A 25,206-nucleotide genomic window follows, 5' to 3' on the forward strand; every position below is an offset into this window, starting at 1 on the left:
ATCCCAAATAGAAGAATTCCAAGAATTCGAAAAATTTGCGCCATCGAGCGCTTTTTCATTTGACCACTCCATGTCGGTCGATACGTCGTACGTCGCCGGTGAGCTCATATTGCACACTGGACAAACGGTAGTGTGGCCGCATACGCAATAATTACGGCGGTAATCTTCTTTGATGTGCGAAAGAATACCGCCGCCGGAGCTATTGCCTACCGCCATTTGTCATATTGATTGGCATTGTAGAATTATGGCCATACGTCGTGGTTAGTATATAGGAGTGTGGCCGTAGTAAGTTTGCATTAACCTAACCTTGTTTATGATTTTTTTCAGATTTTCAGTTAAATAATTGGAACTCGTCGAATTACACGCGTTGTAGTCGGGTAAATGTTACATAGGGACATGATGATGGAATGTACATGATAGATTGTAGAAGAATTACAACCTATACTCTCTTGCACAATTAAAGGGGAGGAATGAAATCGAAGGGAATATATTATAATGAATAAGATAAATATTATTCAATATCCCATTTACATATTAATCGATACTAAATCTTTTTTACAAACTGTAAACCGGTTGCAGGACATCTCTAGCGCGTCGTTGATGTCACTTGACATGTGACAAATGTTTACTGTCAAGTCGACTTCAGGGTTCAGTCATAAAATCACAATTGAATCAAATCCACAGATTTATAGGTATTAGTACGATCAAATCTAACAATGTTGAATCGCATTCTTACATCTATAATCTAGATAATTATATCTGAAAATATTGATTGATATGTAACAAAAGTATATTTACCTTAAGATCGTTTAGTCAAGCAACAAAAATGAACAATCGTAAGTGTTTTGAATAGGGTTCTAACATTTTTTAAAACAATAACATTAATATTAATATGTTCGCTATTCTTTAAACAGAAGGCAGAAGTACTGCAAAGCGTAAGGTTAAGCCGGTGGAACCGCAATCCTTACTAGACTTTGATCTTGGAGAAGGAGAAAGCTCAGACGATTCGGACTTTCGAATAGAAGATCACCCAGAGGAAAGTGACGATTATTCTATAAATTCGGACGATGATAAGAGTAAGTGTTCAAATCTATTAATAAATCTTTTTCAGCTGTTATGTCTGCATAAGCTTAATGGAAATGTATGTCTAAAATTACATCCAGCTCAGCAGTTTTTAATTAAACTTTATCTATTTGACATAATATGATCTTAAATCGTACTTTAAAAATTCAATCAATATGATGTAAATTACATCTTAGTAAAAAATCCATTCTTTACAGAAGGAGGTGCAAACACTGCCAGTTCTGAAGAGGAATCTGGATCGGACATTGAAAATGAATTTAAGAATCCTGCGCCAAAACTGGGCCAAGAGATATCTGTTACTGACCTTTTGGAGAAAGCAAAAAAACAAGAGTTCAAGGTAATATTAATTATTTATTCTATTGTTGATAGAATTTAATGACAATTATAATATACAGCTGAAGAGTTTGTTTGTTGTGTCAATTTCAGAAACAACTGGACCAATATCAAAAATACTTTCAACTTTGTTTTAAATTAAGACATGAACATATTCATATTACTATCTGGATGCTTTATTTAAGATTTAAAATAAAGTCTCAATTGAAAAAAAAAACCATAATGGATATTTCAATAAAATACTGTATTAAACTATATTTTCAATCAAAATATTTTTATTTTCTACTTTCAGTTTCCTGACTTAGCAAGCATGCTAATATGTGCTGGTTGCTTGGGTTCCAGAAGTGATGATTTTAATGAAATTGTTGAATGTGATGGCTGCGGGGTTACAGTTCATGAAGGTTACATTTTTTTTTAAATATAAATATCCTCATTTTTTGTAACTTAAAGTTAATCTATAGTTTGTTAGTTTGACCGCCTCCTTGGTACAGTGGTTGACGCGTGAGCGTAGAACTTAGGGGTCCTGGGTTTGATTCTCGGTGGAGACAAAGAAAAAAAATGTCTCGGTCTGGCAGGACAAAGAAGGCTAATCACCTACTTGTCTCTAAAGAAAATCGATCAGTGTAACAGATGTATTATGCATACATTAGGGTTGTTGAGGATTCCTCTTCCGCTTCCTCATAATGCGGAAGTTCCGCAACATTTTGGGTTCCTCAACCGTTGCCGCATCCTCAAAAATAAAAATAAAAAAATCCTCTTCCGCTATCGCATCCTCAAATGCGATATGCCAGGCTGATTCGATCGGGCGGCGAATTTACAAAGGCTGTGTATACTTTTCGAGTCGGACTCTAATAGATGAGCTTTTCTTTATGCATATAACTCGACAAAACCTAATCTATCTAAATAAAAAAGTGACTCGACTTGATTATAATTTCCTATCATCCTCATCCTCATCCGCTTCCTCTTCCGCTTCCTCATCCTCATCCTCTTCCTCAAAAAAATATTCTTATCCTCATCCGCATCCCCTAAACTTGCGTGTGAAAATTCCTCTTCCTCCTCTTCCTCATAATCACTTCCTCAACAACCCAAGCATATATAATTATATACATACATACATCGGCCCCTTACCCCACTTGTGGACACGAGACTTCACTTATAGTTTAAATATCAATCTTCTTCTCTGAAATGAAATATCCATTTCTGAGAATTTCTGATGTTAAACTGCGCTAACTAAAACTGTCATAAAATTGGTATACTCTGTCCATTATATTATTTGCTTTTTGACAGCTTCACGCCTATGTAGGATTGTATTGTCTATGTTAAAATGTCATACAAATAATTATCGTACTTTATGGACAGGTCCCGCCCACTTAGTGATGCCTACACAGAATTATTCAATGATGGGTAGATAGATTAAAATAATCGATAGAAATACTCTGTAAAATATATCCGATGCAGAAAAACTCTTCTATTATGTTATATAATTTAAACGTAAAGACAACCAAATTGTAAGATAGAAACCAACAAATAATAAAATACTAGTTTAGTTTAGTTTTAACATACAATGCATAGATATGTGGTCTTATCATTACATATCTTATAAGTACGTTTACGTTGTAATTATTATTTACGTACCTGATTCGATTTATGATAATATTTTGAATTTATAATTGAAATGGTATCACAATCGATAATCTTTTGAACATCACTTCTGGTATCACCCGTCGAGCTGTCAAAAAGCAATTCTTATAGTGGACAGACTATAATCTTTCCCAATTCTGATTGAAAATAATCAATGTTCCATTTTAATCATAGTGTACAAATTATTAGTTTTTTAATATTTTTAATATGATAACACCAGTTGTACATGCAATACCTATTCATTTACAATTCATTTGTAACACAAAAAGTAACATGTAATAAAATTTCAATATTTACAGGTTGTTATGGTGTTTCTGATGTCACAAGTGAGTCCAGTACAGTCAGCTCTGCGTCAACTGAACCCTGGTTTTGTGAAGCTTGTAAAGCTGGCGTCACTGATCCTAATTGTGAACTGTGCCCTAATAAAGGTAAATGTTGTTAATTTCTGTAGTAATTGATTAGGGTTTATGTAAGGGGTAGTAAACTAAAAAAGAATGAAGGAATTGTTATAGAGATAAAAAGTTATAGAGATTTTTTAAATTTTAATGCACATAGTTGTTGATTTGTACATAATTAAGTTTAAATTGTATAACCTTTATTCACTACTGAATATATCATTTGATATAACTCTAAATAAATTGTAGAAACTCATGCTCCTCAACTCATAACAAATACTAACAGACAAATAATGTATTGTGATTATAATTTGTGTGGCATTTTACAGGTGGTATATTCAAGGAAACAGAAGTTGGTGCATGGGTCCATCTTGTTTGTGCTCTATATGTCCCTGGTGTTGCGTTTTCGGAGGTTTGTAATTATTATCGTATATGAAAATCTAAATAATTAAAAAAATATAATTTAGTTATTAATAACTCTAAATTAGTTTAACTAATATTTTTTTGTATAAGTAATACCTTTTTTTACATGAATGATTTGTTATGATCCTAATCCCTTTATAAAAGATGTTACCTTAGTAAAAATCGTGGTTAACAAGTAGGAGAAATTGCTCTGCTATCCTTATTTTATGAATGATTGAATTTTAATGAATAATTTCGATTATTGATTAAATCGAAACAACGACGTCTTAGTCATCGAAGCTTGTATATTAGTCCTTCGAGCCGGAAATATAGCTAAATCCGGCTCGAGGGACCAACACACCATATCAAATAACCTATTAAATATTCACCTTTTTCAAATAAAAACTAACACCTTAATATACAGGTGGAACGTCTATCAGGCGTGACTCTATTCGAGATGGCATACTCTCGATGGGGCGCTAGAAGCTGTGCGCTGTGTGAAGACGCGACTATGGCCCGTACAGGCGTGTGTGTGGGCTGCGACGCGGGACTGTGCAAGACTTTCTTTCATGTCACTTGGTAGGTGGTGATGTTTAGTTTTTTTTGACGTGACAACGTCTTATAATTCGATAGAGCCAGCTGCACGCACGAAAAAACATGACTCATGCGGCGTTACCTCGCTCTGAGGCGTTCCATGTAAGGCTTGAAGTGCAAGCGAGAGCGCGGAACGAGTGACAAAGAAGCACAATCGGACGTTGTCACATTCAACTATTGTCAGTAAACCGACTTTACAGACAACAAAATTTTTTTAAGAATAAACTCGGGTCTTATTGTTTTTGAAAATGTTCTATACTATTTATGGTGATAGTATAGATTTTGCGTGAAATATAGTCACATTCATAGGAATGCGATTATATAACTTTACAGTTTACTGAGATACAATAAGTTTTTTTCGGAAATTACTAGTTTTCCAAATAATATAGCTTTTATTTTAAATAATCATGAAATATTCTCATAATTAAAATTCGTGCATTCAACATTAAGAGTACAAACTTTAATATATTATAAAACTCCTACTTTTTTTAAACTATGCATTGCACAATGTTTTTACTCAAAAAATATTAATTTTCTTCAATTCTTAGTGGCCAGCGCGAAGGTTTATTAGCGGAGGCTCATTCGGAAGAAGTTGAACAAGCAGATCCCTTCTACGCTCACTGTAGACTGCACTCCGATAAGGCTTTGGTAAAGAAAAGAAAAAGGAATTGGCTAGCTTTACAATTGAGAACAGAGAAAAGGTATATTTTTTAATAATTAAATTACTATAATGACAAGACTGGGTAAGTGTTTTGTGTTGTCTTTAAATATTTATTTATATCTCAAAAGTTTTAGATTAAAAAAAAAATCAATTTACTGTTGAATTTTATTTGTATGTCATCATTTATTCAATAATCGCTTTATTTTTATAACAATTTTAGAAAGCTGGAATTAATAAATGATCTAAGCATCGAAGAGAAACTCCGAATCGAGAGGAAACTTGAAAAGTACAGAAGAAAATATGCACAGCAAAAAGAGAATAGGAATCCTCCGTGGGGTAATTCAATTATAAATAATTTTTCAATAATAAATTTACCTGAATGCATTGATTAATTCATATTTTAATGTTTTATGTCTATTCATTTGCAATATTAGTTTTTCATTCTTTTTTCAGTACCTACACAAAAAATGGCTCGTATGTTGTATAGTAGTGCATCCGCTATGAGGAAATTTATGAAGAAGGCAGAATGTATGGGAATAGACACACATGCTTTGGAATTTCAAGATGCTCAGGTATGTATCTGAATTGAAATTACATTTGGTATAAACAACATTGTTGAAAGATTTCTAATATGTTTATTTGTTTCTTGGACAAAATATATAGAATGTGACATAGAAGACTGACCCTCTACTTGCCACAAATGTATGTATTACGTTAAAATAGTATTATATACTCCATCAAGCCTCATATTATCCATGTTATTCAATTGTTGAGCAACATGTGATCTATCGATCGGTCGATAGATAATATTTCAATAATTATTATACACCCAATGTTGCAAGCAACTTTGTTTTTTAACAAATTTATACGGAGCTTTTAGGAAAACTAAAATAGTTTAAATAGAAAACATGATTATTATGTAATAATATATGTATGACATATGAATATTTTTCTACAGATGGCAGCACTAAAAGACGTATCGCGTCGTTGGCACGTGCCTCCCGCATTTTCAGTTGAGTTTGTGGGCTATTATTTAGAGAGGAACACCAGAGTTACTTCTTTAAGGCGTTCCTTGGAAAGACTCACAAAGGAAAATGAAAAATTGCTGGCTGAAGACGAGAAATTGAGAGCTGAATATGATGACGTGAGTTTGAATTATTACAGCATTTAGAAAAATTAATAATTTAATAAATGTCAGTTTTGGTTAATATAAATAATACTGTTGGATATTATTTGGATTTTATATATTCAATAGAATTAAAAAAACTGTGACATTAAGCACAAATTTTTAGCGATAGATTGATTTTCTTTATTATCTTTAATTGCTTCTCGAAAAAGTCTAATTTAATAAATAAATGTTTGAGTTTACTGCAACAATAATGCGCACAATAAGTGGTGAAATGAAGATCTTTTTCGATACCAGTGTCCCAAGCGTCATGTGGTGTGTCGTTGTATTTAAGTGAGAAAATAAACTCCTTTTTCTTTTTATTATTATAAGTAACACAACACATCCACGGGGAATGAGAATGAACACAAACATTCATAGCGAATTCTTCAGCTCTCTCGGTTGAACACTGGTAGTTTTCCAATTACAGCACTAGAGCGCATTATGCGGCATAATGCTTAACGTTGAATGTTTCAACGACAGCAACGCTTCGCACAATTGAGCACTCTTAAAAGTAATGCGCGTGATGCGTGCAATCGATGCCAACTCAGTGACAGAATTTTAATTTCTCCCCTTTAAATTCGGCATTGTGCGCCACTGAGTCGCATTATGCTCTGTAATTGGAAAACACGGACTAACTAATATCCCACGTTGCAGGCGTCAAAATCAAATTCGACAGCACTCGAAACGCTATCCACACACCGTGAAGCGATCCGGCGTCTCTACGCAATGCTGGCAACTCTGCGCAGTGACGCAGCGAGTGCGCAAGTAGCGTCGTTATTGGACGCGCCGTTATTGCCCCCGGCGCCTGCACGCTCCACGCCTAAGGTCACGCCCCATCAGCTGCATAAACGGTACGAGAACCAAGCGATTTTATTGGTCTAAGATAAAATACGGTCTTCACTCATTTTAATGAATGCAGTTTTTTTTTGAGTGAAAGTCGACTTTTAATTTAATAAATATGGTTCTTCTTTCAATGTCCCAGTCGTGTGTCTATAATTACTTTTTCTATAGCATCATAATTTACCTGGGTGGTGACATTAACTCTATTTTTATCATCTCCTTAACCTCATCGACAGTTTTTATTTTTAATGTACTTCAACTATAGTTCAACGTTCAACAACGTCATTGACTATGAATGTTTCAATTTATAACCAATATCAGGAAAATAATTTTCAATTTAATACACCAAATAGTGAACAGCAAGCGTAGTCAATTTCCAAATGTATAACGTACTTAATTCTTGCGTAAAATTCGATAAAATATTAGCTTCATAATTTTTTTTTTCAAGTAATGTAATTTATTTTATAAATGGTGTCATAGACATTTTCCTTACTGTAAACAAGCTTGGGTAGCAGGTCAATGTCTGTGCCAACTGCGGCTGCACTTAAGATGGGCGTTGGTTTTCCTCTTAGCGACAATCCGGACGCTCGCCATGGAAAAGTTTTATCGACGTCTCTAGAAGGTTTGTGCTTTTTAATACCATAAATGTTTGTAAATGGTAAAATTATAATGTCGAATGTAGACATTGGATTAATATAATAACGAAATGAAATAAATTATTCTTTTCTTTTAATTGACGATTTGTTTTGTGGTTATTTTTTTTCAGGATTCAGGCTTCAGTGTCATTTTAATTATCAGTCAGTTATTTCACATAATAAACATGTCGCTTTCAAATACTGAGTAAACTTTATGTTTATATAGCAAAAAGAATTGGTATTTTTACACGCAAATGGATTGTAACTACTTATACTAATTTAGTCGACAAGTTCAAAATTGTGCTAAATAGTGGTAAATTGACAGTGTGCTTATGAAAGTGGGCGTGGAAATATTGTAAATTTTATCAATCAATGACTTGTTGTTTTACTACTAAAGGACGTTACCGTTATCCGTATTTCACTCCTGTCTTTTCTGAAAATACGTATTTAGTCAAAATGGGCCTTTATTTTGGCATAAATAAAGCCGTATGTTGTTAGATGTTATTCATAGTCGAATGAAATACTGCACATATTTTTTAGGAATATTTTTTCTGTTTTTTCTCCATCTTAGGGTACATTTTCCACTATAAAGTGTAACCAATAGTATCGCTTCAAACTTCAAACTTAATGAAGCTATAATTGGTTATTGACAAACACATTCCTCGCTACTCATCCTCGCGTATTATTGGTGGAGAAGCACCCTTAACCCATTCAGCCCCAAGTGGCCCGATCGGTCGGATATGATATAATATTATGTAGTTGGATATAAGTTACATGTTATGTAATATTGACATGATTTAAAAGAGCAACTATGGAGTTTCTTGCCGATTCTTCTCCTTAGATACTGCTTTCCGAATCGGTGGTAAATGTTAAAAATACTTATGTAATGACGATTCGAAAGTGCTACTAAATTACTATTTAGACTACTGTCTAATTGAATAAATGAATGTTTTGGTCCACGACACAATAGATTTCCTATTGTGTCTGTGGTTCCGGGGCCTGAGTTATTAAACTGGTCTATACACGTACCGCTCACTTGAACTAAACAAAACCCGAAGAATGTGTGTATACTGCATAATAAACATGTATCGCGTGCACAGCGACGGGTCTGTGCGGCGCGGCGCGCGAGTGCGCGGTGTGCGCGCGCAGCAGCGAGCAGCACCTCATGGCGGCGTGCGACACGTGCCAGCACCACTACCACCTGCACTGCCTGCGCCCGCCGCTGCAGCGCCCGCCCAAGAAGAGCAAGCTGTACGGCTGGTGAGGCCCCTCCCGAGCAGGTCTGCGGCTGCGACACGTGCCAGCACCACTACCACCTGCACTGCCTGCGCCCGCCGCTGCAGCGCCCGCCCAAGAAGAGCAAGCTGTACGGCTGGTGAGGCCCCTCCCGAGCAGGTCTGCGGCTGCGACACGTGCCAGCACCACTACCACCTGCACTGCCTGCGCCCGCCGCTGCAGCGCCCGCCCAAGAAGAGCAAGCTGTACGGCTGGTGAGGCCCCTCCCGAGCAGGTCTGCGGCTGCGACACGTGCCAGCACCACTACCACCTGCACTGCCTGCGCCCGCCGCTGCAGCGCCCGCCCAAGAAGAGCAAGCTGTACGGCTGGTGAGGCCCCTCCCGAGCAGGTCTGCGGCTGCGACACGTGCCAGCACCACTACCACCTGCACTGCCTGCGCCCGCCGCTGCAGCGCCCGCCCAAGAAGAGCAAGCTGTACGGCTGGTGAGGCCCCTCCCGAGCAGGTCTGCGGCTGCGACACGTGCCAGCACCACTACCACCTGCACTGCCTGCGCCCGCCGCTGCAGCGCCCGCCCAAGAAGAGCAAGCTGTACGGCTGGTGAGGCCCCTCCCGAGCAGGTCTGCGGCTGCGACACGTGCCAGCACCACTACCACCTGCACTGCCTGCGACGTGCTACTGACAACGAAATACGATGAAAAAGCAATTTTATAAAAAAAAAAACATAAAATAAGACCTTAATCTCACTCACCAATTCCAATAATTCTTATTTCAATAATTCTTATTTTATTATTTTTATCATTTTACGTATTTCGCAGGCAATGCTCAGAGTGCGATAAGACGTCAGATTCGGAACCAGAAGTATTGGAAAAGAAAGTGCCTCGTCGCTCGCGTATTCGCTATAGCAAAGATGGCGCGATCATATCGGAGCCGCACAGTCCCGGCTCTAAACCCAGTTCCCCATCACCAAAACAGAAACAAGAAAGAACGCACAAATCCGACAAAATGAAAAACAACACATCCGAAAATGTGTATCCCATAAAAGTCACTATCAAACCGTTCGAGTTCAGTAGCGACGGCAACGAAAGTACTGAAGTCAAAAATAAGAAGGAAAAGAAAAAGAATTCAAAGAAAGATCATTCATCGACGTCGGGCGCGGAAGGGGAGACTCCAAAGAAAATACACAAGCGAAGTTTCACATCACCAATTTTAACTAACACACCACTTATGTCTATAACGCCTATAGTTGCAGATAGTCCATACGATTCGCAAAACGAACATTCAAATGAATCTACAAACTTACCCCCGCCTAAAAAAGATATGGCGTACACACAGAACTTATCGTTTTCGGCATTGCTCAATGATTCAAAGGAAAGGGATTCCAAAGCGATCGAGAGCTCAATAGAAAATACATTGGCTAATTTGTCGTCAGATATCGCGAATTACAAAGCGAATAGAAAAAGGAGGAAGGAAAAGCACAGGTCGAGATATTCGCCCGATCTCCTACGATCGCCGTCAAAGTCGCACAAACATAAGCGGAAGAAGAAGACGCAAGATATGGAAAATCCTGAACTGCCACATCCGAGAATTACTATAAAGGTAAGTGATTAAAAAATAACAATTATTGTGCTATTAAAAGTAGCGTTTTATAATTATGTTTGAATATTATATGTAAAAAATATCGATAGGTCTTAGGTTAAGATCCGGCTCGAAGGACCAGTAATGTCAGTTATTGTATTGTATTTTAAGTTTAGTACATAAATAATAACAAATAAAGGATTAGTGGCTTATGATACAGGAATAAAAGATTGTTCAGTCTGATTTATTATTATTTATTAAACTTACATGCAGCAATAAGTAAATAACTATGATAATCGACGCACCCGTATTTTACACGTATAATACGTGTACGATTTACTCCCTAAAAATAATATGATGACCGACCTTATTTACTTACATTTCCTACTAACGACAAAACGTTCGTATGAAATGTTTCGGTCCAAAAATATTAACTAATTTGTTCCGATCATAAAATATTGATTTATTTGTTTTTATTTAGATCAAGCCGATTCCAAAGCCCGATGGATCGTTGGACACACAAATGTTCTACGTGCCCACAGATAGCAATGACGGCCCGCCGCCCCCTGTTGTAAAGAAACACTCAAAGGTAAAATAAAGTTCGCAATATTTCATAGAAAATTTATTGAATGTTGTTTTATGAATCTGTCACAAAGTTTGAAATAAAACATATTTTTGAGGAAATAATTTGGTGCATAAATTTTTGAGGTGAATTTATCGGGAATAGATGCGAAATGGACATTTTGTGATATTATGTATGTTAATATATAATAATATTACATATATGTATTATTATTGTTACGGACGACAACCCCTTGTAAATAGTTTCACCATGTCTTAAGTATTTTTTAATGTATAAAGTTCCTTCGTGTGTTTTTATTGTAGAATAGAGTAACGTTTTATAGTGTGTTTTTGATTATCTTTTTATAATGTTTTAGTGTGATATTATTGTATGTAATTAGAGAGTTTATAATACGTTGTTATTTTGCTATATTTTATTATTATATCGAGTCTATGTAAAGTATAACGTAGTAAATTCATTTCGGTAGACGCACGCGGCACTTTTACCACCGTCGGGTGTATACTGTGTAAAAATGCACCTCTAGCCTACGGGGTACGGCGTCTTACCCACCGGCGGGAGTAATCCCTATAGTTTTGTATAAGAGAAACGACTTTTGACCGCATAATACACACCACTCCGCACAGTCAAGAGCTCATCACTTGAGCAACAGCAAGAAGCAAGAAGTCTCATGGTCAACAGTCGTCGCTCAGTGTACCTACTACTATTGTATATAGTAATAAGAAGCTATTGTACGTCGTTATTAAGAAGAAATTGTACGTCGTTATTATCAAGAAATTGTACATCGTTATTAAGAAGAAATACAGTCCACTGAATTAAGAAAAGGCGGGTTTTATTACATCCCCAATTGGCCCCCCATAGAGGTTGGCCCTCCGGAAGCCGGATCAATAAGAAACCGGTACGAGCGTTAAGAAGACCTGGTTGAAGACCGAAGAGACCCAAGTAACATCAAGATCACCCAACGGTGCGACGGGCAGGCGTTTGCAGTGCAGAGCGGCGCAACGAGTCAGCGCAGCGAGCCAGCACAGCGAGCAACGCAGCAAGCCAGCGCAGCGAGTCAGCGCAGCGAGTCAGCGGCATCGTGGTGATCCAGCTTCAATTAAAAAACGCGGTTTTCACCGCGCCTCTAATTCACAGCACCTAACGGTGTCAAAGGCTGTGAATTCAGAGCTTAACGCTGTTGCAAGACAGTGGTGCAGTGCGTGGTGTGACACTGCCGGTTCAGTCGAAAGGCGCAACGGGCGTCGAACCGAAAAGCACTGCTACGCCGGTAAGGTGTTGGACGGTATTGGGACCGGACTGTAGGTACTGCCAAAAGCACCGGACACTCCCGCCGGTGACAGAGCACCCAGTACTTTCCAGCACTCTCTGCCGGGTAGGCCCTCCCTTTCCTATCCTTATATTCCATCCCTGAAGGAGCATATCTCGGTGCGAGCCGAGCCCTCCTGAAGGTCTGTTAGGGCCAGTTAGGCAGGTAGGGGGGCACCAGCGCCCGAAGAAGATGCCAACAACGCGCAGTCAGACTACGGGGGACGCGAATAGGGTACACGCCGAAGGTCCTGCGTCGGCATCGGCCGACACCTTTGAAGTCCCGGACACACACGTTGGGGTAGGCACGACGACACCCGCGATGACGACACCCGCGACGATAGTAGGAACGCAAGCTAGGCGCACCGCGGCGCCATCGGTTAGATCACAACGCTCGACGGCGAGCGTAACGGCTAGGATCAAACGGCGAGAGTTAGAAACCGCGGAAAAGCTAGCTGCATTTAGGCGGGAAGAGCTACGCATCGAGGCCGATTTAGAACGAAAACGACTCGAGGCGGACGTCGTCGATATTCGGGAAGAAACAGATAGGGAAAGCGTTGAGGGAGAGATTATTAATCATCGCGTGAACGATTGGTTAGAGCGAAGTATGCCACGGGGGGAGCCGGAAATCCCCAGAGCCGCGATAGGAGCAGAGGCGAAGACGCCGCGGAACCACTCGCCAGAGGCACGGCGGAGTACTACAGGGATTCGTGAGCTGACGTCTCGTCGCGTACCGGATAGGCATAGGGACCAACGATCACCGTCGCCGCGGCGACAGAGCGATATAGAAAAACTCGCGGTTACGTTAGAGCAGCTAACGAGGAATCGACCGACATCAAGGCAAGCTATGGAGTTGCCAGGCTTTAACGGGGCCCCGGGCGAATGGCTACCGTTTAAAGCAGCATATGTAGAAACAAACGCGCAGTATAGGTTCACGGCAAGCGAGAATATAGCACGCTTAAGGTCTTGCTTAAAAGGAGAAGCGAGGCAAGCCGTATCCGCGTTATTGTTTACAGCGAACGACCCGGACGTTATACTAAAGACATTAGAGCAATGTTTTGGAAGACCGGAGGTTATTATAGACGGCGCTTTAGAGGACATTAAGCGTCTGCCGCGTTTAGGGACCACGCCCAACGAAATAAATCAGTTCGCGATAAAATTACAAAATATAGTTACGATAATATCGTGTCTAGATGAGCGAGGATACTTGCAAAACCCGATGTTAGCGCGAACGGTAGTAGACAAGTTGAGCCCGCACATGCGGTCACGCTGGTGCGATTACGCGGAAGACCATGGAAATTACGCGGAGCCAGAGATTACGACACTATCACGCTTCCTTATGCGAGAGGCGGATAGGAGTCTAAGGCACACTTTCGCGTCCTCGGGGCTCGCTATAGGCGGTCGAAGCATCGGTAGGTATAACGAGCCGGCACAACGTAACGAACGCAAACCGATGAAAGTATACGCCACCGCGGCGGTGGAGAGTAAGGACGTATGCTTTTGTTGCGGGGCGGAGCATAAGACGTTTACATGTAAAAAGCTATTAGCGATGCCAGTTCAAAAACGATGGGAATGGGCGAAAGAGACACACGTATGTTTCCAGTGTCTAAATAGCAAACACAGACGTTTTCGATGCAAAGCAAAACGCTGTGGCACGGAGGAGTGCCGGGAAGGTCATCACGCGTTATTACATTTACAAGAAAAGAAAAATAGCGAACGTGAAAGCGAACACAGCGAGGACGTAGCCGTACATACGGCGTCCATCCACGCCACGACGGCTCTCAGTAAAGTACTACTTAAAGTTTGTCCTATCACCGTCAGAGGCGCTGGCGTTGAAGTAGAGACGTACGCGCTACTGGATGAAGGGTCCACAGTCACCTTGATAGACGATGAACTCGCAAACATCGTGCGCGCACAGGGGCCAACGCAGCCGCTAAGTATAAGGGGTATCTCGTCTGCTACGAATGAGAACAAAAGTAGGAAAGTAGAGATTAGTATACGCGGCCGCGGCCAGAGCGATTTCAAACAAATAAAAGCGCATACGATGAGAGATTTGCGTATCGGTAGTCAGACGGTGCGAGCCGAGTATCTAGTACACTCGCACCTAACATCGTTAAGGCCACGTGACTTGTGCTACGAAAACGCGACGCCTAAAATACTAATTGGAACGGACAACTGGCACTTAATCGTTTCGCGACGCTTATTGGTCGGCGGGAATGACGAACCGGCGGCGTCACTTACCCAGTTGGGATGGGTCATTCATGGGACCGCGCCGCGCCGATCGATAACGCGGGACGATGAGAGGGTGTTACACGTCGTGAGCGATAAGGAATTTAAAAGTAACACAGAGGACGAAAACCTGCGCGATAGAGTGGAAGCACATTTCGGAATAGACGCGTTAGGTATTTCAATGCGTGTGCGCGCGGTACGAGCCTTCGAATCGTCGGTCGCGCTGAGGGACGGGCATTATGAGGTGGGACTGCCTTGGAAGAATAGCGATATAATAATGCCACCTAGCTACGAAGCGGCCCGGCGACGATTACAAGGAATCGAGTTGAAAATGGATAGATCGCCGTCTTTTAAAGCGGATTATACGGCGCAGATAGACAGGCTCATCAAGGAAGGATACGCCAAGAAGTGTGAAGGCAGCACGCACGCGACGCACGAACTAGATACGCGACTTTGGTACTTGCCGCATTTCGCGGTAACGAATCCGAACAAACCGGGTAAGATGCGGCTAGTATTCGACGCGGCGGCGCGCGTGGGAGGCCGCTGCCTCAATGACGTATTATTGGATGGGCCCGACTTGTTGCAATCGCTCAACGGCGTATTATATCGCTTCCGGGAACGGCCCGTAGCAGTATCGGCCGACATAAGAGATATGTTTTTGCGAATAAAAATACGTCCGGAAGACGTGGCGGTGCAGCATTTTCTGTGGCGAGGGGACGACCGAGTAGGTCCGCCGCAGAAATACGTCATGACATCCATGATATTCGGAGCGAGGAGTTCGCCTTTCTTAGCACACAGCGTGCGTAATAAATGCGCTCAAGATCATCAAGAATCCCACGCACTGGCTTACGAGGCCATCACGCTTAATCACTACATGGACGACTGGCTGGATAGCTTCAGCTCCGCGGAAGTGGCCGCCCGCACCATACAGGAGGTTAGAGAAGTCTACGAACGCGCGGGTTTCCATTTAGCAGGATGGAGCGCGAACATAGAGGAGTTACTCGCACCTGTATGTAGAGAGGATAGAGCCGGCGCTCCGCGTGAGCTAGGCGCCAACGCCCACGCATATGAAAAAACGCTAGGCATCTTGTGGTTATCGGGTAGCGATGAGTTAGCATTTAATACGGCAATGAATAGGATTCCGGGCGACATTAAGAACGGGCAACGCGTACCCACAAAGCGAGAGGCGCTAGCGACGGTTATGGCGTTATTCGACCCACTCGGCTTGTTGAGCCCGTATACGGTCACAGCCAAGATTATGTTGCAAGGGCTGTGGCGCAAACAAGTCGCGTGGGACGAACCATTGCCTGTCGAGGAGGCGGAAGCCTTCAGCGAATGGTTATCAGATATACGGTACGTAGAAGCGTTGAGGTTGCCGCGCTGTTATGAAAAGAAAGAGATAGCAAGTAGGCAATTACATGTGTTTTGCGACGCGAGCGAGCAGGCGTATGCGGCGGTCGCATATTGGCGATTTGTGAACCATGACGGCAGCGTGTCCGTGGCGCTGATCGCAGGAAAAGCCAGAGTAGCTCCCATGAAGGCGCAAACGATACCGCGGCTCGAGCTGCAGGCGTGCCTAATAGGCGCACGCCTAGCGGAGTCAATTATGCGCGAGCATCGGGAACCGTGCGAAGCTACATTCTGGAGCGATTCGAAGACAGCACTGCATTGGATTAGGAACGAATCCGCGCGATACACGCCGTACGTAGCGCACAGGCTCACCGAGATCACCGAGTTAACAAACACAAAGCAGTGGCGATGGGTACCGACAGACAAGAACGTAGCGGACGCCGCCACACGAGCAGGAAATACCGCACTTACGAGCACGAACAGCTGGTTTAGGGGACCGCGATTCTTATTAGAATCGCCCGAGACGTGGCCCCAAGAGAGCGTAGGAAAACCAACAACAATTTCATGCGAAATCGTAGCGCACGCGACAGTAGTAACGCCGTTGATAGACGTAACGCGGTTCTCAACGTATACCCGATGCGCCCGGGCGTTAGCGCGCGTTTTATTGTTCGTCGCTAAATGCCGTAAGCAAATACGAACTATGGACGTAACGTTGATGGAACAGGCGGAACGGACGTTGTTGAAGCAGGCGCAACGAGAGAGCTTCGCAGACGAAATCAAGGCGCTCGAGTGCGGCAGAGGCGTCCCGCGCACTAGCCGCGCGTTTAAGTTGAACGTGTGCATAGACGAAGGCGGGCTATTGCGCTTGAGAGGACGGATTAACGCAGCCGACGTTCCTGAGTTAAGAAAACGGCCGGTCCTACTCGATGGCAAGCACCCGCTCACACGTCTCATCGTCATTAAAGAACACGGTGAAAACGCTCACATCGGTCGCGAACACGTAGTAAATAATTTACGGCAAAGGTATTGGATAATAGGTATACGCGCCGTAGTAAAATCGGTTATAAGTAAATGTGTCACATGCACGGTGAAGAGACGCAACCCAAGTGTGCCCATAAAGGGCAACCTACCGCGGGTACGACTAGACATGTATTCCCGTCCATTCGCGAGTACAGGGGTAGATTGTTTCGGCCCGATGACGGTCACGGTAGGTAGGCGCAGAGAGAAACGGTGGGGAATGCTATTCACGTGTATGACAACGCGCGCGATACATTTAGAGATCTTACACAGCCTGAGTACGGACTCAGCCATAATGGCATTACGTAGGATGGCCGCGCGACGCGGGTGGCCAGCGGTTATAATGAGCGATAACGGCACTAACTTTCGCGGCTCCGACGTCGAATTAAGGCGCGCCTACGCAGAGTGGCTGCCAGAGTTGGAAGGATGCGCACTGGGAAAAAGAACAAAGTGGAGGTTCATCGACCCGGGCGCACCCAACCAAGGGGGTAGCTGGGAGCGGCAAATCCGTACGGTTAAGAGCGCATTGACGGTTGTATTAAACGAGCAGGCACCCCGGGACGAAGTGCTACAAACGTTAATGAACGAGGTCGAGTTTACGGTAAACTCGCGACCGCTTACGCACGTCTCAGTCGACCCTGAGGACCCGGAAGCGTTAACTCCGAACCACTTCTTACTAGGAACGGCAGACGGTATGCCAGTGATAGGTTCCAGTAACCGGTTGGACAAGCGGGCTTGGAGGGTTGCGCAAGCGCTAGCCGACGCTTTCTGGGCTAGATGGGTGAGGGAGTATTTGCCTACGCTTACACCGAGGGGAGACGCGGTACGGTCGACACCGAACGTCAAGAAAGGGGACGTGGTGTTGATAACAGACGGCATATTACCGCGCAACGTGTGGCCTTTAGGGCAAATAGAACGTGTGTACGAAGGGACGGACAAGGTGGTACGCAGCGCCGACGTAAGGACCAAGGGGGGGATTTTTAGGCGACCCGTTAGGAGGTTAGTCGTCCTCCCGTTAAATGAGGGCTCCGAGGTTCTGCGCCGGGGGGAGGATGTTACGGACGACAACCCCTTGTAAATAGTTTCACCATGTCTTAAGTATTTTTTAATGTATAAAGTTCCTTCGTGTGTTTTTATTGTAGAATAGAGTAACGTTTTATAGTGTGTTTTTGATTATCTTTTTATAATGTTTTAGTGTGATATTATTGTATGTAATTAGAGAGTTTATAATACGTTGTTATTTTGCTATATTTTATTATTATATCGAGTCTATGTAAAGTATAACGTAGTAAATTCATTTCGGTAGACGCACGCGGCACTTTTACCACCGTCGGGTGTATACTGTGTAAAAATGCACCTCTAGCCTACGGGGTACGGCGTCTTACCCACCGGCGGGAGTAATCCCTATAGTTTTGTATAAGAGAAACGACTTTTGACCGCATAATACACACCACTCCGCACAGTCAAGAGCTCATCACTTGAGCAACAGCAAGAAGCAAGAAGTCTCATGGTCAACAGTCGTCGCTCAGTGTACCTACTACTATTGTATATAGTAATAAGAAGCTATTGTACGTCGTTATTAAGAAGAAATTGTACGTCGTTATTATCAAGAAATTGTACATCGTTATTAAGAAGAAATACAGTCCACTGAATTAAGAAAAGGCGGGTTTTATTACATCCCCAATTGGCCCCCCATAATTATATTATTATATGTATTATTATATATATGTTAATTACATTCTGAATAATAATGTTTTTTTTTAACGGAAAGGCGTGTTATTCTATTTTTCGTAAATTAAGATGATTAAAAGGTAAATTATTTAGTAGTGAATAAACTACGATATCAGTATTTTTCTTACGTTATGTTATAGTGAATATGTACATTATTCATTATCATTAAATAAAAGATAGTAAAAAGTCAACATAAAACGTCTAGTCTACACTTATTCCATTGTTCATATAATGTATTGCAATAAAATCCATTAACATATTCCTATTAAAGCCAATAATAATACATAATATGAATAGACAGTCAATATAAGGTTTAAAGTTTACACAACAAACAAAACTAAGTCGGAAATTAAAGTTGGCATATGTTTACATACTCTATTTACGTTTTATCTAGTGTATGCTTTCCAATAATATACATTTATATGAGTTTGCAGCGAATGCAAATATGTATGTTTGTTTAATTTGTCTGTTTGTCCTTTACATTAGCAAGCGGAACCGGAAATTGCGAGTGTGCCCGTGACTCCCGCTGTGATTCCGCCTGATCCTTTGGCTACTACTTCTGTAAGTATATTTTAAATAAGCTTTTTCTCAAAACTGTTTATTTTTTTTTAATTAAGAGATATCTGGTGGACCATATTGTTTAATCTATTTAGCTCAATAGTTTCTAATGATTTAAACAGAATGAATAGGTACTTTACTATGATGATCGATTAATTTTTGTTATTTTATAAGTTTTTATTGAGAAGTAGTACCACAAACAGCAAATTATACACGTTATAAGGGTATTTTTTTTAAACTACAATTCCATTCCATTCAGTTCAACTGTGTTATTATTTTAAAATGATTGTCTACTGTTATATTAAAATAAAAATCTCTAATACAAGCTGCCAAGTAAACCAGAGGAAACTGTAGAGGAAACAGTAAGCACAAAACCGAAGGTGAATATTTTGTATTATCATAATATTTAGATCACACACAATAAAATATAGAAATCTGGCTTATTGTCGAGCCAATTTAATAGGCAACATTTGACGTCTATCAATGTTATCTTCATAGGGTGGTAACCTGCTTAAAAACATCGATTAAAGTGAATCAATCGATACGGACTTGAAACATTTGTCAATCGAACTTGAAACACATGTCAATAATTTATTATGATTTTTATTCCCAAGTAATCTATGCATTCGATTCTAGATGTCAGATTTCGATTTTTAGAGTAACGTCTCTGGTATTTAAAAAGAAAAAAGGTTTATTGACACAAAATTGTAGCAACGTCAGTTCTTTTAAATCAGAAATTGTTTATTATGTTTAGAATGGTTTATCAGTAAAATCAAATCCTAAAATTACTTGTATCGGTCATTATTATTATAAATATGTAATCGTAATTGAAAAAAGTTAAGCAAATGTGCAGTTCTAACAAAACGAAATATCATTTTATTCTATGCCGTCGTTACTAGGTTACGTTGTTGAATTTTGTTGAACTGTCAAATGTTGCCTATTAAAATGGCTCTACTATAGTACACAGTGCATGCATTGGCTTGCTTCCAAACAGAAGCCTTTTATTGGAGTATCTATGAATTCTTGTATGTACTACACTATATAATTCTTTCTGTGTAACATAGATGTGTTATTGAGTATTCAAGATTATTTTAATTAATTTGTTTAGATAAGCTTCCAGAAATCCTTAACCAAGATTAGTATAGTATTGATTGATTACAGGTTATATCTACAAAGTATTATTTGTAATAATCAATCAATATTACAATCTTTTATCAATATTTATATTGATATGTTGCATATTTAATGATAGACAAAAAGGGCATGATTCAACCATAATAGTGTTTTCAACTTTAAATTTCAAAATTTTCAATTAACTAACTAACAAAGTTGCTTTCGTTATAATATGAATGGCGGTCAACTGGCTGCACCACGTTGACACGTGTGGGACCGCTCAGGGCCCCGATAGGCATATACCAAGAAGCTTATATCTAATACACTGGAGATTTCAGTATGAAGATTAACAAGAAATTATGACCTTGAATGACGCCTGTATGTTTTTTTATCCCTTTCACACCTAACTTGGCTAGATATAAGCTTCTTGGCTTATACAGTTGGGATAACGCCTGACAGGCCGTGGGCAACCAGTATCGCTGTGACCACGATGCGCATTCTGTTTTTTTCGCTCGATGAGTGTTACCAGTCTTTCAGCGTATCGCATGCATGAATGAAAATCAATCTATATATTATAAAAAACTCAAAGGTGACTGATATAGTGGTCTATCAACGCACAGTTCAAACCTCTAGAGGTATCGGGCTGAAATTTGGCATGCAGGTTGATGTTACGAGTTTACGACGTAGGCATCCGCTAAGAAAGGATTTCCCGAAATTCTTGCGGGAACGGGGAAAAACTGGTTGCCTGGCAGAAATCACTGCATAGTGATAAGGCCGCCCTTTGTGCTTTTGTTTATTGTAAATTATTTTATGTACCTGGTTTATTGCACAATAAAGTGTTAAATAAATAAATAAAGCGGGGATGCACGCACAAAGTCGCGGGCGGAAGCTAGTAAAGTATAAAACTCGTGTGTGTGCAGCGATCCCGCGAAAGCCGGACCCGGCGCAGCGGCGGCGCGGCCCCCGCGCCCGCCGCCAGCCTGCCGCCGCTCACGCACTGCGACGTGTGCACACAGCCCGGCGATCAGACCGACCTCGTCAGGTAATACAATCCATACTAATATTATAAATGCGAAAGTAACTCTGTCTGTCTGTCTGTTACTCAATCACGCCTAAACTACTTAACCGATTTGCATGAAATTTGGTATGGAGATATTTTGATACCCGAGAAAGGACATAGGCTACTTTTTATTGCGAAACATGTACCACGGGCGAAGCCGGGGCGGACCGCTAGTAAGAAATAATGTCATTTTCTCTGATTTGCATGTTGGTTGTAAGCGAAAAATCTAAGAGACAAAAGTGAAAATATTTTTTTTAGAAATAAATGTACCTATCAACTGTCTAAATTTTGCTAACAGCTTTAAAAATTAGTTTGAAAGTGATTTTCTGAATTTTGAAATGTTCTTTTCGAATTTCCCTTTTCTCCTAGGATTCCGCATATACCTACTTGTCATAATGGAAAAATGGCGACGTTAAGGCATTTTTCGACTAAAATATCTATTAGCGCATTTTTTTGAAAATTTCATAAATATCGGTCAAACCATTTTTTTGTGAATAAACAATTTCACACTCAATTTTTGTATAATTTTGTACTTGTACATATTATATTAATAATACAAATAAATCGTCATCGAACTTTATCTCAACTTCCACAAAACTGGAGCTAAATTTTTGTTTAGTCTGTTGCTGTAATAACAAATTCATCTAAATAAAAGATGCGCGAAGGCGTTTCACTGAAAAGAAACTGCTTTTTTGTATATACTAATTGTTGCGAAAACTTGTCAACGTAGGTGTGACGAGTGCCAAAAACGTTATCACTTCACGTGTCTGGAGCCGCCGCTGAACAAAAACCCGAAGAAACGGGGATACTCGTGGCATTGTGCGGACTGCGACCCTACTGTGAGTGTTTTCTATCTCTTTTACATTGAGTTACATGTACTACGTACTAGAGAGGACATCGCTACTACACTATTTGTAACACGAGTTAGAGTCAATCGTCTCAAACTCAAGTTTTTTTGTTACATTGGTTGGTTTTAATTTATAAGTAATAAAAGGCAGAATATCTACAAAGTGTCTGACTCAATACTCAATAGCCGCCCCGCGCCGCCGCGCTAATCGCACAGATTTTGTTCGTGGTGCTCTCTCTAGTAATAATACCTCAATGCTCTTTTAGCTTTCTTTTTATGGAGATAGGTTCTTCCCGACAAATGATCGGCTTTTTCAAAGAATATAAAGCTGATGTTTTTCATACATTATAAAGAGCTCTTTAAAGAAGTAAAAGAAAAATACATATTACATATACCTATGTATTTTTCAAGTGTAAAGTTATTAGAACAGTAGATAATATTTTTATTCCTTTCGAATATTATTGGTTATATAGTTTACTCGTTTTATATTTATAATTAAACGTATTTTACGTTGTTTTGGATGAAGATAAAACGCACAGTATAAAATAAACTTGAGAATTGTGAGATGCTTTAATACATTTAAATATCAGTTTAAAAATAATAATTTTTTTTCAGGACATGGAAGATAATAATTAAGAAGACAAGAACGAAGTTAATATTAAGCTTAATTTAAATAGTCAGTATATAATATGAAATCGGTCGGTATTTTTATCACAGCTAAGCTTAAAATAGAGTTAAAGCCGTTGTCTAACAAGTACATTATGTATTTGAATCTCGTATTATTAACAGTGAATCTTTTACATTGAGTTGATGGTTGTTTACAATGTCGTGCATTTTATCTTGAAATATATATAAATTATGCATAGAATGGAGTTTTATTTTAATAATAACAAACATTCGTTGTTTCCTAAACATAAAAACAGTAGACAATCTAGGCACTAAGCATCTTTTTTTATTTTTTGATAATAAGGAAGCGGTTGACCACAATCTCGGCTGAGATGTGGTCTAAAATGGTACGCGCTTCCCTGAAAGGTATTTGGAGTCTTAAAATTTGACTGAATTTATTGTGAATAAGTTGAATTTTACCTATAGTATGATACCTAGTAGTACTAGATGGAAAAAATAAACTTCGGAGACGACATAATAACCCTCGGAGTGGAACCTTATCGAAAAATGAACCTCAATAAATGAAATGTCTAAACTAGGCCTTTTAAATTAATTTTCCCATCGGGGACTTGAACCCCAATAATCGATTTGTGAGACAGTCAAGGGTCGTAAAGTTTTAAGACAAATTACAAGATTAGTAACAGTAGGTGATTTCGTATAATATTATCGTTAATACACTGCAAAAAGAGGAAGGTTTTATTTTTTAATACTGGATGAAATAAATTTACACTGACAGACAATTATTTTTATTGTTCAAGATTCTCGAACTAATATCAACGTGTGTTGGGGATTGGGAATTAGTTTCTTTCCAATAATTGCTTACTGTAACCAATTTGTTCGGCAGTAAGGTGTCTTATTTATGAAGCTATTTTGATGTAATCTACACTAATATTATAAAGCTGAAGGGTTTTTCGTTAAAAACGCGGGCGAAGGCGCGGGCGGAAATCTAATTTTTATTTATATCTAGTAGGTACCTACTTTGTAAATCAGAATTTCTGGAACCAACTACTTTCTGCGAGTAATAATGTACATAAAGTTATTTTCAAATAGATAACTCGATTTTCTCTGTACTTCTCAGTAAAAGAAACTTTCCGAAGCAGTTGTAGATTCATAATGATTTACAATTCATAAGCACTTGTAAAAGTTTTGCTTTAAAAACTTTTAGTTTTATTTTTGGATTGATTATTGAAAAAAATCAGTAGGTACCTACTATAATAAAAATTTGGTACCTACATGTATTAAAGCGATTGTAACAATAATAATAGCCAACAAGATATTCTATATATAAAGGTTTTCTTTACATAACATTTAATTAAAATGATTATAAAATAGAAGAAATACGTACAATTACATAGTTTCTACAGTGAAGTTAGAAAAAAGATATAATAAGGTAACCTATATTATCGAGCTCTTTATCTTTTATTATTCGATCGACTTTGGACCATCCTTTGGACATTAATTTTCATAGACTGGTAATTGTCTCCCCGATGTAAGGGATAAATGCTAATAACCGATTTTAACTTGCATTCGTGATAATTGCCACTGTTCGAGGATTATGTTTGATCGTAAAAATGGATTAAAAAAGTAAGTACATTTTATTATTAAAATTTAGCAGAAATGTAAAAGTGGTATGATCGAACTTCACCCCCTCATGATAATATATCAACACTAATAATACTATAAAGAGGATGATTTTATTGTTGATGAGAGAGATATTATGTTCATTTTAGTATAAAAAGAACAAACTCAAATTTACTCTACCGACTTAAAAAATTAGAAACCTTTTTTAGTCAGTAACAAAAGCTATTTTTGTTATTTCTCGGCTCAACCTAAGTGAAGTCAGGGCAAGCAGCTACATAGTCAAATATAATTAATATAAAATTATGTTTACAATAAACAATACAAGTAGGTATGTATTAACCTAATATTATAGTCATAATCGAGGACATCGTCTCATAAATTGACTATAATCGCCTATTTTTCGTAAAATTATTAGGGAAACCGCATGTGTCCGCGATTATTTTTCCATTAGGGTAACTATATAAAATATGAACTATTCATTTTATTCATCGTATTTTTCAGGGTAAAAAAATATCAGCTTGCCTTATAAATTAGTACAATATGTTTGTAAGCAAAACACATTAGGAACTACCTATGTATTTAGCTTTATGCATTCAGATTC

The 25,206-nt window shown here is 39.6% G+C and overlaps 1 protein-coding gene across 1 annotated transcript; it reads left to right on the forward strand.

Moving 5' to 3' along the window:
- The first annotated feature begins 706 nt into the window (after window positions 1-706).
- Window positions 707-23,220, forward strand: LOC149485044 (uncharacterized). The gene is made up of 21 exons (XM_089699857.1): window positions 707-836; window positions 915-1,076; window positions 1,281-1,420; window positions 1,709-1,817; window positions 3,357-3,485; window positions 3,782-3,864; window positions 4,279-4,433; window positions 4,997-5,149; window positions 5,330-5,445; window positions 5,563-5,681; window positions 6,068-6,253; window positions 6,932-7,128; window positions 7,630-7,739; window positions 8,853-9,012; window positions 9,806-10,586; window positions 11,047-11,154; window positions 19,267-19,341; window positions 19,665-19,718; window positions 21,372-21,493; window positions 22,242-22,350; window positions 22,974-23,220. Exons 1-21 carry the CDS (start codon window positions 827-829, stop codon window positions 22,992-22,994), a joined length of 3,099 nt encoding a protein of 1,032 aa, XP_089555983.1. The 5' UTR covers window positions 707-826; the 3' UTR covers window positions 22,995-23,220.
- The last annotated feature ends 1,986 nt before the right edge of the window (window positions 23,221-25,206 follow it).

This window comes from Colias philodice, chromosome 10 (assembly GCF_061535455.1).
Source record: "Colias philodice isolate Cphi_HAF_F1 chromosome 10, ilColPhil1 Martin Lab GWU primary, whole genome shotgun sequence".
Classification (NCBI taxonomy): Eukaryota; Metazoa; Arthropoda; class Insecta; order Lepidoptera; family Pieridae; genus Colias; species Colias philodice.